We start from the raw sequence: 15,212 nt of genomic DNA on the forward strand, positions 1-15,212 counted from the left end.
AAACATTTGAAAATCTCTCCCCCCACATCAGCCCCATATGAATCAGTGATGAACGGAACAGGAATTTCAAGGGAGGTAAAAGTGGACAAGGATTTGGACACTGCACTGTTTATTAGAAGGGTCTTGGAACTAATGTCAATGGAACATACTATCCAACAGGGTTTCCCTGATCTCAGGGCCAATGACCATCTCCAAAAAGATCCGGTACCCTTTGTACAAACTGTCGAGCGACGTAGCTATACCATCTACTCAAATGTATACCAGCAGAATAGAGCCTACGCTCGATCTCCCGAATCCTTTGGTTCCAAATCTATGAGGCCAAATTTTTGATTGAATCCAATTGATGGCAGCTCAAAATCCAAGCAAGATCCACCTAAAACTCTTCAAAATAGCCATTTAAATCAGGTTCAATGGAGGTAAATTGGCTATCCTGATTATCCGAGTTTACTGCTTTATTACTTATTTGACCAGGAGGGTCCGGAATCTCTAACAAGAGAGTGCATTTTGGCCCTATTCAATGAAATTCCATCTCTGCGAGTGCTTTCGTCTGCTACCATTAAACTCGTAGACTTTATCCACCCAGAACGGTTGGACTATATTCGACTGGTCTACCATTTGAAAGCCACGTACGAGGCCATCCTGTCAGAAACTGAAGGGTTTAACAAGATGGGTTACAACATCATGCCTTTCTGAACGGGTACTGCAGTAGCCGAACTGAGTACTCAGAATAAAAGTAATTACAACACACTGGAACGAGGCTTCCAACACCAGTTTAAGAATTCGGGATCAGTAGAAGACGATTCGAGCTGGAGGTGGCTAGCCTTAACCCTCAGGGACTCCATATCCCAGTTGAAGGATTTGAAGGTGAACCTTTAAAAATAGTAGTGTCTCGATTCTCTCCTGGAACTCCAGGGGACACTCTTCTCTTTTAAACTCAGAACTAATCTGTGCAGAGTTAACACTACATCCTCTCATATGTCTGCAAGAAACCTGGCTGACTGGTCTCTGTTTATTGGATGGCTATGAATGTTTCCAGGAACCTGCGACTCAAGAGGACCTTGGACGCCCTACAAGGGGTCTCCTTACTGCTGTACTGTCAAATGGGCTCTTTAACGTTCTAAACTCCAAGGTGGTAGCGCCGGTGTCACTCTCTATAACCGTGGAAGTTAGTGTTGATATTGGGAAGGTCACCCTACTACTAATCAATGTATACTGGCCTCCTAAAAAGTGTCTTCAAAACACACTAAAATGGTTGAATGATTTTATATCCATCGAAATGACCAAATGCTCTGATTTACAAATCATTGTTGTGGGTGATCTAAATGCAGAGATTACACAGGATACAGATATTTCCTTTGCTTATTCTATAAAGGGCCTGACTAAAGAAACCAGGAAAATCATGCAAGGAAACCTATGGTCTTCCTTTCTTTCAAACTGGGGGTTGACCTTGGCAAGAACGCTTGAGGAAGACGACTGCTTAGTCCCAACGTGGATGGACGGAACATATACATCCTTCATTGATTATATATTCGTCTCACAGTATCTGCTGCAGGCCGCCTCCACATTTAAAATCTTAAAAACAAAACAGTGATCACAGCATGCTGGTTGTAATTTGGGACAGACGGTTTCAAAATCAAACACTATTCAGGTTCTCAGGGAAATTAGATCTAAACCTTTCTAAGAACAGACTTAAGTGGCATGACGGGAATATTCGTAAAGTTAACCTCTTCCTGAAAGAGGATGCAGAAACCACATTTAACGAAAAACACAATCTTTATACGCACTGCGCCTTTGAACAGCACATAGGGCAAAAGTTAGACCTAATCTATAAAAACACTACTAGAGGCGCTTACAAGGGCCTCAGGCATAAACACATATATGACGACTTAGTGAGGCAAAAGAAATCCGTCTGTAACAGGGTGATCAGGTTTCTAATGAAATCGGGCCTAAATGCTGACGCTCTTAAGTCCACTATAAAGAAACTGAAGCAAAAACAGAAAATGTGGTTAAATAATCACAAATACATGCTCCACCAAGCAGATAATGAAGCTATGCTTTCAGCCTTAAAAGATGGCTCTAGCAGACAGTTATGGATACTTCTAAGTTCACTAGAATATGCACAAGATAGCTCTCAAATAAATCCTATTACCAAGCAGGCGTGGAGTGGTCATTTTGGCCTTATTTATAAACCTAAGATTAAAGCCAAAAGCTGGAATGGGATTATGTCAGCATCCTGGTCCCATAAATTTTGTATAACGGACATAGAGTCACAAATCAAACTTGCAAGCCCCTCAAGAGCGGCGGGACCTAACTGTCTATCAAATGTCCTCTTCAAGGGAAACCCGGGTCTCTGGGCAAAGATCTTTTTTCCTTTTTGAGTATATTATCAGAACTAAAATCATACCCATATCTTGGCACCTATCTTACATCATACCAATCTACAAAAAAGGGGATAGGAAGCTGCCCAAAATTTATCGTCCCTTTGCTATTTTAGATGCAGACTCTAAAATATTTGCAGGCCTAATCTTAACAAAAATAAACGAGTGGATGGAACTTCTCTGATTGGAATTTCCAATGGGTTAAGACAGGGGTGCATATTTGACCCCACTTTTTTTAATCTTTATGTCTCAGACGCTGGAATTTGTCTAGAGGAGAATGCCTTTATTCCACCAAAAATGGAGGTCATCATTATAGCTTGGTGTGCCTATGAGGGCGATTCCTCTTAACAGATCAGACTGCCAAAGGTTTACAACATATGATAACGGCATTCGACACATACACAGTAGCCAACCATCTAAGCATTAATGCAACTAAAACTGTTCATGAAATTATCAAACACGAAAAGAAGGAAAGACAATGTATGGTTCATCAACAAGGGGAAATTAGGTCAAAAAACTACAATGAAATATCTGAGTTTCCCAATCTTCAGTCATCAGAAACAGTATTTATATCGACAATACCTTCACCAAAATTCTGTGCTCCAAATTACTCAAATAAAAAAAGTTGATAATAAATTTGGTACATTTTCCATCCACCCTCTGTTACGTTATTACAAACTGAAAGGAATTCCCAAAATGGTTTACGGCTTTGAACTTTTCCTGACGTTATTGTCTCAGAACTTTCCAAAACGGAATCTAAAATATGGAAATCCATAATTTATCGGTTACCTAAAGAAGTTCCCATCGAAGCAATTCGTTATGAGCTGGGATTGCTCTCATGGGATTACTGGGTTCCGTGGCGTAAATTGTCCTTATATAGAAGACTGATATATGATTCTATGATTCTGGGAATAACCTGTATAGAATCTTGGGACGTGGTCTAAAAAATGAGAATTCTGGTATTGACATTCTGTTGAATTTAGAGAGGCAATGCCTGTCGACTTTGGAAAAATTTTGTTTGGTTAGTAGTGACCTGATAATAAACCCGCTCTGTGTCAAAAAATAGCTACAATATGCCGACTGGGCCACAGACATAGAACCGTGTCCTTAGATAAGACTGAAGAGTAAAAATATAAATTGAGTATTAATGTTTCTCTCATTTTTTTTACAACTTCCATTGTTACTCTCTCAACTGACACAGAATATTATCTTTAAGATAAAACTGAAGAACAAAAAAAAATAAGTACAGCATTAGTGTTTGTCATTTTTAGGAAATCGCTACTAGAGCACTATTGCTTATTTAAGATAACAGAAGTATACATTGTAAAAATGAAACTAATTGTGGCAAGAAAATGTAAAAGGAAAACAATAGCTTAACCTAATTATAAACTCCATACGATGAAGGAAGTCATATTTTTCAATGTAATTTTATTCTTAAGTTGTATTATCTGTTTTTCTGGTTCTTTTTCTTTTCTTCTTTTCCTTCCATTTGAGGATGTTTATATGTCCAGTACATTTTTTAAATGTTTTGTAAAGGTTTGTTTTCAAACCACAGACAAATAAAAAGAAAAAAAAGAAATTCAGTCGCTCATAGAGAGCCAGGCAGTGGAGGAAGTCCCATCCTCCCAGCGAGGATTGTGCTTTTACTTCAGGATTTCCGCCATTCAAAAGAAGAACCATGCTGGCCTATGAGTTGTGCTGGACCTCTCCAACCTCAACTGCTCCCTCCCTCTTCAAAAATTCAAGATGGTTACGCCAGCACTCATAGCGGAGACATTGTGCAGGGGAGACTGGATGTGCTCCCTGGATCTGAAAGACGCTTACCTACACGTCCCAATTTGGCAGCTGCATCGCTGCTTTCTGCGTTTCAGGATCATGAACTACCATTTCCAATACAAGGTGCTAGCCTTCAGCCTCAACTCTCCCCCCAGGTGTTTACCAGACTCATGAATGCGGTGGCGTCCCTCCTCAGGGCCCAGGGCCACCATGTCTACCCGTACCTGGATGACTGGCTTGTCAGGGTGAAATCTCCAGAAGAGGTGCACCTCACTTCCTCCGCCCTTATGATCAAACTCCACAAGCTGGGGTTTTCGCTCAACCTCAAGTCTCAGCTGCAGCCTACGCAGAGACTGACTTTCCTGGGCCTCATCTGTGACACGAGCTCCAAGAGAGTCTTCCCCTCGGACTATAAGATCAGGGCACTGAAGAGGGGCACTACTCTCTTCCTCACCTGATAAATGACAATCGGCCTGGTGGTAACAACCTTTATTAGGTCTATTGGCATCGGTCCTACTGGCCGTCCCCCACACGAGACTCAAGATGAGGGTATTTATATTTATTTGTTTATATAGCGCTTTCATCCAAAGCGCTTTACATTATAACAACAGTATACATTGAACATTATAACAGTAGAAGCAATAAACAATCATGAATCGAAGCAATAAAAACAGTAGGTAGAGCAATTAATCTGTGGGGGAATAGGGAAGGGGTGAGGAATCATGGAATCAGGAGCGGGGCTCCTAAGCGGAGCTTGTCAACGTTCCTCCTTCTCTCCACTCGGACCTCAGAGTGGTCCAGGGACTACAACCTGCAGATGGGAAAACCCTTCAGTAGCCCGCCCCGGCGGTCACCATCACTACGGACTCCTCTCGCGAGGGCTGGGGAGCCACTCTGGACAACCACAGTGTACATGGAGTGTGGACACGGCAGGAGCAGGAGTCTCATATCAACTGGCTGGAGCTGAAAGCCCATCTGGCTAGCTCTCAAAGCTTTCCTTCCACTCATTGGGGGCAAGGTCGTCCTCATCCAGACCGACAACTCCACCAGCATGTACTATGTCAACAAGCAGTGGATGATGTGGTCTCCTCCTCTGCTTACCTTGCTCACTCAGGCATACAGGTGGACACATGCCACAAGTATTTGGCAGCCGTAGGGGCCAACAGAAATTCAGAGGAGGAGGTCTCCTCTTTCAACCTGATAGTCAAGCGAAATCTGGCGGGCCTCTCCAGGCTCCAGGCCCTACCTGCCCATTAAAAAAAAACCACACCCCATGTGGGACCTCAATGTAGTGTTGGGCGCTCTGGCGCACACGCCGTTTGAGCCAATGGTGTCCACGGACATCAGGCTGGTCACCATTATGACAGCTCTGCTAGTGGGCCTCACCTCTGCCCGCAGAGTCAGCGAGAACCAGGCTCTGGTGTATTCAGAACCCTACGGACACACCCCGCGTTCCTACCTAAGGTACCCTCCGCTTTCCATCTAAAGGAGGAAATAGTCTTACAGATGTTTTTTGCCGATCCTGAGGACGAGGCTCAAAGGTCTTGCACTGTCTGGATGTCAGACAAGTTCTGAAATTCTATCTGGACAGGACCAAAGGCTTCCGCAAGTCAGACGCACTATTTGTCACCTTCGGCGGGGACAAGGCCTGGTTATCAGGCATCCAAGGCTTATATAGCAAAGTGGATGGTCGCAGCCATCAAGGAGGCCTATGAGGGGCAGCACAAGCCACTTCCAGCTAACATGCATGCCCACACTGTCAGTCAAGGCCACGGCCATTACATTCCAACGGCAGGTCCCGTGGCAGGTCATCGGCAGGGTGGTCACATGTGTCGCCCCTTCTGTAAGCATTACTGTTTGGATGCTGGCTCTAATTCAGACACTGCCTTCGGACAGGCTGTTCTAAGGAATCGTTTTTTTTCAGGAGAGTCTCCTCTCCACCCTAGGGCTACATTCAGTTGTAATGCAGTATGGAGGAAAGGGGACCAGACGTAAGAGTAATTGTCTCGGGAGGATAGCTCAGCAGCAACAGGCTCGCCTTGGAAGCAAGACGACACGGAGCAACACAGGTTCGATCCCCGGGTCCGCGCATAGAAACATCTGGGTATTAAGCGCGTTATAAATAACCCATCATATCATATCAATAGTTACTCACCGTAGAGACTAACATACTCTTAGTCCATAGTCCCCTTTCCTCGATACGTCCCACCATCCTCCCCCCTAATAATACTTGTGTCATTACGCAATGTTAAATATTGTCGATGTGTCAATGGGGACTGAGGAGTGGCGCCGGTGGGCGGAGTAAGGGGAGCGCATGCTCCCAGGGCCGCACCTCTAAATTTAAAGAGGAAGAAGGTTTTTTCTGGTGAAAAGGTTCCGTCTCCAGTCCCTAGCGAGGGACGCTCTTGCAATATGGAGGAAAAGGGACTATGGACTAAGAGTATGTTAGTCACTACGGTGACTAACTATTCATTTTTCCTTCACAGGTTCAATTAAAGTATTAGGACTACAATAACACAACCTGATTTGTTCATGTTTTTCTTCAGCGGGCGTCTTTGAAGGTGGGTTAGTGGTATGTGGCTCCGGGAGTTCCTCATAAAAACCAGAGGCCTTGTCCTCAGAGGAGGAGTCTCTCGCAGTGAGGTCCCTCTTGCCTCTGCCCCTAGGGAGGGTATTGCGTAGCAAGATCACCTCCATAGCTTCACATGGAAAGGCTCCGCCCTCGGGAGAAGTGGCGGAATCCTGCAAATTCGTCACAAAGGGTAACTGAGGCGCAGAGGTAGGCTTTCAGTTTGGTTTTGAACAAATCAGTGTGAACTGTTTGTCGATGTCCTGAAAAGAGAATTCCATGCAAGAGGTGGGAAAGAGTGGAAGCGAAAGTAAGCATAGGGTGGGCAAGGTGCCACAAGTGTAGTTGAGGCAGAGCTGAAATTACCAGAAGGCTTGTAGAGTTGGCTAGAGGAGGATAGATACAGTGGTGCCTTAACATGAATAGATTTGTGAACCACCAGAAGACTTTTAAATTTGACCCTGTTTTGCATCATCAACCATCCAGCCTAGTGATGGCAAGTAGGTGTGAAGTGAGGGAGTTTAGCGAGTCCTGGTTGCAACGTTAATTATTTTTTCAACAGTGCTATGTGTAGTTTGGGAGACCAAAGACCATGCTGGCACAGTAGCCCAGTTTAGAGAATGAGTCGTTAAGAGATGCTTGGCAGTATTGAAAGGAAAGAGGGGCCTGGTTTTCTTAATATTTAGGAGGTTGAGGGCGAGCTGTTATTGTAGTTTTGGAGATGAAAGTAGGGATGGTGTGAGAAGGGTCATAGATGACGCAAAGATTTCTAACTGAAGAGGAGTAGTACAGTGTGTCAGGTGCAAACGGGATAGGCAGGGGAAGAGGAGTATTTGGCATGGAAGACTACCTCTGTTTTGGTAGAGTTCAATATCAGAGCACGCAAAGCCATCCAATATTTAATGGCAGAGAGATGATTGGAAATTTTGATAGAGCGATCAGAGGAGAATCCAGGAAAAGGGATGATGGTTTGTGTGCTGTCCTTGAAGAGTTGTTACGAGAACCCAATCGAATTAATGAATCACGACTAATTTACTTTCCAGGAATATATGTATTCTCTCTGTTGTATATTTCGTATTGTTTTTGAGCTTCATTTGTATGCTATGTTTAAATCCATTGTTGAAATACAAACTGATTAATAAGAGAAAAGGACTGAACTGTTTGAAACCATGGACTTTGGTGAAATTAAACTGGTCACTTGAGACAGACTGTGTTCTTTATTTTGGTAATGTGAGCTCTAATCGTATGAGCTCCAGTTCATCTCCTTTGACAGACATTGCCCGTTATTTCTTTGAGCTATGATTTCCAGGTTCTATCATACTTTCACATTAACCAGAAACCTTTATCTACTGTCTTGCCTGATCGTTTAACATTCAAGAGGTTATCTGTGTCCGTAATATTTTATATGGATTGTGCAAACAACTTTTGTTTTATGTGAAATGCTATTTAGTCAATTATGATACATTACCCTTTTCCATGCAGCCTTGCTTTTCAGAACTCTCATCTCTCATGCAGGTTATTTTCTTCTGTATCTTAGAAGGCTTAACTATCCAGAATATTGCAAGCACATACATTCACATTCAAGAATGTGTTGGAGGCTTTGCAGCATTCTGACTCACACAAAGTATTCTGTAAAGTGCTTCTTCGGATACTTTCTTGTAAAAATGAATAGTTTGATGCCTGCACTAGATTTCTCCAGTTTTGCCAAGTGATAATTAAAATATATTTTTGCCTAGGTTTTTTTCTTTTTCTGCACACACTCATTATTTTAGTGGATTCTTCATTTCCCGACAAGTATGAAGCGGACTGGGGTGAACGGTAAATAGTTTGCTCTTCAAAATGAATGATTTGTGTACTACTAGTCCTGAGGCTTCCTTTGCTTTAGACAACTCGCTCAACGTCTCTGTACCCTCTGTCAGTGTTCTTCGAACTGTGGAGCTGGACCCCTAGGGTGGCCCAAAGGATGTGTGCGTGGTGAGGGGGGTGGGGGGGCGAGGCTCTTCAAAAAGGGAGTGCAGTGACTTATTTTAATAGAAAATATAAGCAGATATGGTATCTGGGGAGCTCTGGTGAAATTATTTTTACTCAAGGGGTGACTTGGCATTAAACATGTTATCAAGCAATTGAAATAAAAGAGGGCATATAGGGGTGAAGAGTTTGTTCCAGATGGGTGAGGGTCGGTACATGCAGAAAGTTATTTGTTCCCCTCCTCTGCTGTTTAACACTTATGAGTCTGCGTTACGGGTAACTTTGATTTAGTGGTGCTAACGTGTGCTGTTCTCAATTCCAAACATGTTACCCAACTCCAGCACCAATATGATGTAGCAGTCTGGGCTGCAACCTAACAGAGTGACCATATTTGTGCTCAGTGTCAGGCATTACATTCATCCTCCTGTCATAGAATGAATAAGATTTAAGACCTTAATCCTGACCTGTGTATCCATGGTGAATTCTTCACTCATCGTAGCTATTGAAATGTCAGTTTATATTCCTGCCCTGTCCATTTGATCCTATGCATACAAACGTTGAGACTTTGCTGTTCTCCCATGCAGGGCATGCTCTTTTGAGATTGCTTGCCCAAACCTTGGAAATGATGTGGCTATCGTTAACTGGCAAATTTTTGTCTTTCATGTCCCATACTTCATATTTTGTCCAATTATCATTTTAGAAGATGCCCCATCAATCAATTCAGCTAAAACAGTTCACAGTGTTCAAATCGAGGAAAAGTTTAACACAGTATCAGATAGCCTCGAAAAAGCCAAGAAACCAAGAAGGTCATCCAGGCTGTCTTCCAACAGTATTGAGGAGATGATTCATGTTTTACATGTGCCAGCGACTCCCAAAGTTCTTGTGCCTTTGAAAGAACAAGCTTTTAGTCCAAATGAAACTTCACAGGGTGAGTATATTTAAGTGCAACCTCTTGAAGTTAATGTCAGGGTATTCCATTAAGGGCAGATACTGCATGACACTTTGACAAACAACTCATTGGAGGAACCCATTAGCAAATGTTTGTATTCAAAAATGGCAAATGTTTGTATTTCAAAACCAGGTGCCTGGTGTGCAGAATTTGATCAATCCGATTGTGATGTTCTCTTCCCATTGTCATTGGCTGTGCCTTGCTGTTTAGTTTTATAATACAACTTTGAGTCTGCCATTGCAATTTATGCTGCTCATGAATTACTGCAGAGGAAAAACACATGAAACAATATACACTGTTCATAGAAGGTCTCTAAAACACCTAGAATTGTGCTTTCACAGAGGAAAGAATTGTTCAATTAAAACCTTTTGTCAAAATCCCAATTTCCATCCATGTGAGAGACATGAAACCAAATGGCCTTCTACTGTAAAATTTATATCACATGCCAACATAAATCTTGGCGAAAGGGGCCAAACACTAGATTTTCAGGTCTTTTAAAATGTGTATATATTTTTATTAAGCAATGTGGTTTATGTTAAACTTTCCGCTTCTTATGCCATGCAACAATTCAATTTATAAATAGAAACAATCACCTTTGCAGTCGCAGTTACAATTTCATGAAAAATTACCATCTTTGTTTTCCGTAATCCAATGCATTACTCATTTCTATTAATAACATATCTATTTTCAACAATGTTCCAAAAATTTAAAATTGCAACTATTATTATGGAGATTTGCCTTACATAAAATACTCATTGCCAGAATGTCAAACAATAAAATATGAACTATGTTAGTTATGCCAGTTCCTTGCAATGTAAATACAGATGGCATAATGTTTCAATACATCTCCCTTATTTGAATAGCGAAAATATTCTCAAATTACAGGGATTTTATTTTGAGAGCACAACACTTCTCCCTGGGCAGCATGGTGAGCCTAAATCTCTTAAATTGTTAAGCCACTTGTTTAATTGGACATTTCTTGCAATATTATTGTATTTCCTTATATACTGGACACATTAGTGAAAAGCCCTTCAGAGGCAGTTTTATTTACTAGGTATGAATAATTACACTCCCAATCCCATAGTTAGATTTTCTGGAAAACGACTGTCTTAGGAACAGCTATATTTAGTAAATACTCCACAGAGATGTATAACATTTATATAAAATCATTACATTCACAATTTAAATTATAAAGTGTCACACAAGATCAGTGATTAGAAATATCATTCAGGGCTCCAAATATATACTTGAATGCTAGCATTACCATTTAATTTTTGCATAAATCACTAATCTCATCTTCATGACATAGACACATAATGAGATTAATGATAATTCTAATTGCTTGTAACGAAGTACTCTGGGACAACCCCCAGTGATATGTCAGTAAAACGCTGTCCACCTTTGGTGACTCCCCAATCCATCCTAATTATAGTTTCTGAAAAAAAGGTTAAGATAGGGATAACTTTGGTTAGACAATAAGGGAAAGATCTGTTTAGTTTCACACTTTTCACCAAATATTTAGTGCCAGGGTTTGTGCATACACCAGAAACCCAAATATGTTAATTCTCCAGCATTGGATCTTTCATGGATTCACATGCTTAGAATATTCCCCGTCGTCAGGCTGGGAATCCCCGGTACATTATATAGACCCTTTCCCGTAGGAAAACTTTTTCGACGCTTATGCGTCCTATCCACCTCGTTTTGTATCATGCGTGCCCGCGCCGTCAGGACGCCATGATATAAATACAGGACCCGCCCCCGCGCTCCCTCAGATTTCAACCGTCTTTCAAAGTAGTGGGATCCTCGCGGTTACTGCTAATTGAAGTTCGGTTGTGTTTTCGCTTCGGCGAAGTTCCGTTCTGAAGAAAATATGTTCGGAAAAGCTTTATTCCGTCCTTGTGCGACATGTGGACTCAAAAAAGTCTATGAAGGTGATGCCCACATGGATTGTATCTACTGTCTCCACCCGCACCACACGGCGGATACATGCGAGATATGCCAGGGTTTCTCCCAAAAAACCCTTAAAGATCGGAAAAGAAGGTTGGTCGACTGGCTTAACGACGGAGCGGGTGCCTATCCGGCATCAGAAGTTGGCTCCACGGCCTCCAGGAGCAAGTCGGAACCTCCCTCGAAGAAGGCGAGGCCTGTCGAAAAATGCCCTGCGGACAAGCATGCGGGGAAGCATGCTGGGTCTTCCTCATCACACAAAAAATCCTCCTCCTCCTCATCCTCTAAGACGGAGAGGCAAGCGGCATCAAAATCCTCCTCAGGGGACCGTCCTAGGTCTTCCGTGAGTCGAGATGCTTCAGCAGGGAAGTCGGCAACAAAATCGGCTACGAAGTCTAAAGGCTCGGTGCCGGCGACTGGCTCGTCGACCCCGGTATCGCTGACGATGCCGATTACTATTCAGGCAGCAGCGGTGGGGATTCCTTCGTCGACGGGGACTCAATTTATGGCCTGGCAGCCAGAGGTTTGTGAACCGGCCCCCCCTGAGGTCCTGCTGCAAGACATGGCCTTGCCGGGGTCGTCGGTGGAAGGAGAAGGTGACTTGGTTATGCAGCCGTCGGACTTGGGCCTACGGCCTTCCAATACGTCGACGACGAGTGGGGGTGTGGTCCCTCTATCCTCGACGTTGCTGACCCCCCAGACGGTTTTGTCTCTGGATGTGCTTAATACACTTCAGAAGCTCCTGCAGCGTCTGGATACGCAGATCCCTCAGCCTGGCACTTCATCGTCGATATTTTCTGCACCTTCCGTCGACGAACAAGCTCAAGCAGCTCGCACAACGACCAAAAGCCCTTCGGCCTCCCAGGTGGCGAAGGATCGTCCTCGAGTGCAGGAGGAGGGTGAGCTATCGGAGTCCGATTCTATACGAGGTGACTCAGGGTCGGACATCTCCCTGTCACCGTCGAGAGACCCAACATGAAATTCGGATGTAGAGGTAGAGTCTACGAGGAGCCAGGCACAACCATCTCCTCCGGATGATGTGGGAGCCTTCCATGCAATGATGGGGAAAGCGTGTTCCGAGTTCGGCTTAATTCCTGAGGAGCAGAAGAAAGATTGCTTTCTTTTTGATCACATGGGTCAAAGGAGGAAATCGGTATTTGCCATCCCAATCCTGGACCACGTATGGCAAGAAGGCCTCAAGACGATGCGTCATCCGTTCTCGGAACCGGCTATTAAGGGGCGTATTGAGAAAAAGTTTAAAGCTCCGGAGTCCACTCCAAAATGTCTAACATCACAGCCACTGTCAGACTCTGTGGTATCGGCGGCAGCGGCTAGGAAGGCCAGAGTACAGCAAAAATGTTCAACCCCTCCAGAAAGCGAGGCAAGAAGACAGGACGCCTTCGGGAAAAAGGTGCTCTCAGTCGGCGCCACGACGGTGAGAGCAGCCAACTCCTTGGCGATTGTATCGCGTTACGATAGGGAGATGTGGCATAAAATAGCCCCTATCCTAGAACACCTGCCGGAAGAACATCGCAAAGCAGCCATGTTACTAGTACGGGATGGTGAGGAGGACTCGAACCATGCAATTAATATTGCGGTGGACCTAGCAGAGTCGGGGTTCAAACAAATCAATCATGGCGTAGTACTTCGTCGACAAGCGTGGCTCAAATGCACTACTTTTAGACCTGAAGTCCAGTACAAAGTTCTAGACATGCCATGTGAAGGAGAACATCTGTTTGGAGATAAGGTTGATGAAGCCTTGAAGGGGATGAAGGAAGACACGGATACCGCTAGGTCTCTTGGCGCCCTCCAGACAGGTAGAAGTTTTCGCTCTTTTCGCCCCTTCAGGGGCGCCTCCGGAAACTCCCGCTTTGGAGCCTCTAGCGACCGTGGATTTAACAGGCCCTCATACTCTTCACAAGGCTACAGACGGGCATCCCAGTCGGCACGTAGAGGCAGAGATTATCAAGCCTCCAGACGACGAGGCTCGGGTCCCTCGTCGACGAAGGACAAGCAAACCAGCAACCAATGACGGCCTTCGGAACGTCCTGGGGGGTCGAGTCTCTCATCATATCGACCAATGGGAATGCATCACCACAGATCGATGGGTTCTGGACACGGTTCGCATGGGTCATGCGCTGCAATTCAAAAACAAGCCTCCGAGTCTTCCGCCAGTGTTTTCGGCTCAGCCCCACCTTCGAGTTCTAAGACAAGAGGTGGCGCTTATGCTACAAAAAGGAGCGGTAGAACGGGTTCCTGTGGCACAGGAAGGACAAGGGGTTTATTCCCGGTTCTTCGTCGTCAAGAAGCCAAATGGAAAATGGAGGCCCATTCTCGACCTGAGGGTACTCAACAAATGGCTAAAGAGCTCAAAATTCAAAATGCTAAAGCTCCAGGAGGTTATCAGGTCAGTGCAACCCATGGATTATCTGTCGTCGCTAGATCTTCAGGACGCATATTTTCATATCCCAATACGTCCACGACACAGGAGATATTTAAGGTTCGTCGTCGGCCAAAAGCATTTTCAGTTCAAGGTCCTCCCGTTCGGTCTCAAGTCCTCCCCCAAGACGTTCACCAAGTGCTTGGCCCCCATAGCGGCCCATTTAAGGAAGGACGGTCACCATATCTATCCATATTTAGACGACTGGCTGGTCAGAGGCTCGTCCATGGAACAAACACGAAACAGTCTGGGGGCCACGATGTCCCTTTTACAGGAACTGGGCTTCGCGATAAACTTCAGCAAGTCCTCCGTAGAGCCCTCGAGGACCTTGGTCTTTCTAGGAGCGGAGTTTCATACGCACACAGGCCTTGTAAGACCATCCAGCGAAAGAATACAGAAGCTACAAAGCAAGGCGTCGGAATGGAAATGCGGTACCAGGGTGTCGGTGCGCAAATACATGTCCCTGCTAGGGACCATGTCGTCCTGCATTCCGTTGATAAACAACTGCCGCCTGTTTATGAGACTTTGCCAGGAATTTCTAGCGGACCGTTGGATGCAGAGCCAAGGTCGCTGGTCCGACAGACTGGTCATCGATGAACAACTGGTACAAGCACTCCACTGGTGGAGAGTTTCTACTCATCTAACGAAAGGAATGCCTCTGTTGGAACCGGAGTTCCAGAAGACGGTGGTGACGGATGCATCACTGAGCGGATGGGGAGCTCATCTGGAGACGTTACAAGTACAAGGCCGGTGGTCGTTGCAAGAGTCCGCCCTGCATATCAACCTGCTAGAACTGAGAGCAGTGCGGTGGGCTCTAAAATCTTTTCTTCCTCAACTGAGAGACTCTGTGGTGCGTGTCATGACGGACAACACGACTACAATGTTTTACTTAAGGAAACAAGGAGGAACACGTTCCAGGTCCCTGTCGACGGAGGCACAGAAAATCTGGCATTGGGCCCTGCAACACAACATGCTAATCTTGGCGTTCCACCTACCAGGCGTGAGAAATGTGGAGGCAGATGCCCTCAGCAGGGAAATGAACGAGGTTCACGAATGGGTGCTGAACGACCAGCAACTACAACATGCATTCAAGAAGTGGGGACATCCTTCCATCGATCTGTTCGCGACAAAGGACAACAGAAAATGCCCACAGTACGCAAGCCGATGGCCTCAGCAGGGCTCACT

General features: G+C 44.6%; 1 protein-coding gene across 3 annotated transcripts in view; it reads left to right on the forward strand.

Annotated features, from left to right (window-relative positions):
* PHF20 (PHD finger protein 20) overlaps positions 1–15,212 on the forward strand; it is a 2,392,123-nt gene that overhangs the window by 719,517 nt on the left and 1,657,394 nt on the right. For all 3 annotated transcript variants that reach the window (XM_069652246.1, XM_069652248.1, XM_069652247.1), the window contains exon 8: positions 9,392–9,619. In XM_069652246.1, the coding sequence (XP_069508347.1) occupies positions 9,392–9,619 (228 nt within the window). The remainder of the gene's footprint in view (positions 1–9,391; positions 9,620–15,212) is intronic.

The sequence above is a fragment of the Ambystoma mexicanum genome, chromosome 3p, assembly GCF_040938575.1.
Source record: "Ambystoma mexicanum isolate Mex_15411 chromosome 3p, UKY_AmexF1_1, whole genome shotgun sequence".
Taxonomy (NCBI): Eukaryota; Metazoa; Chordata; class Amphibia; order Caudata; family Ambystomatidae; genus Ambystoma; species Ambystoma mexicanum.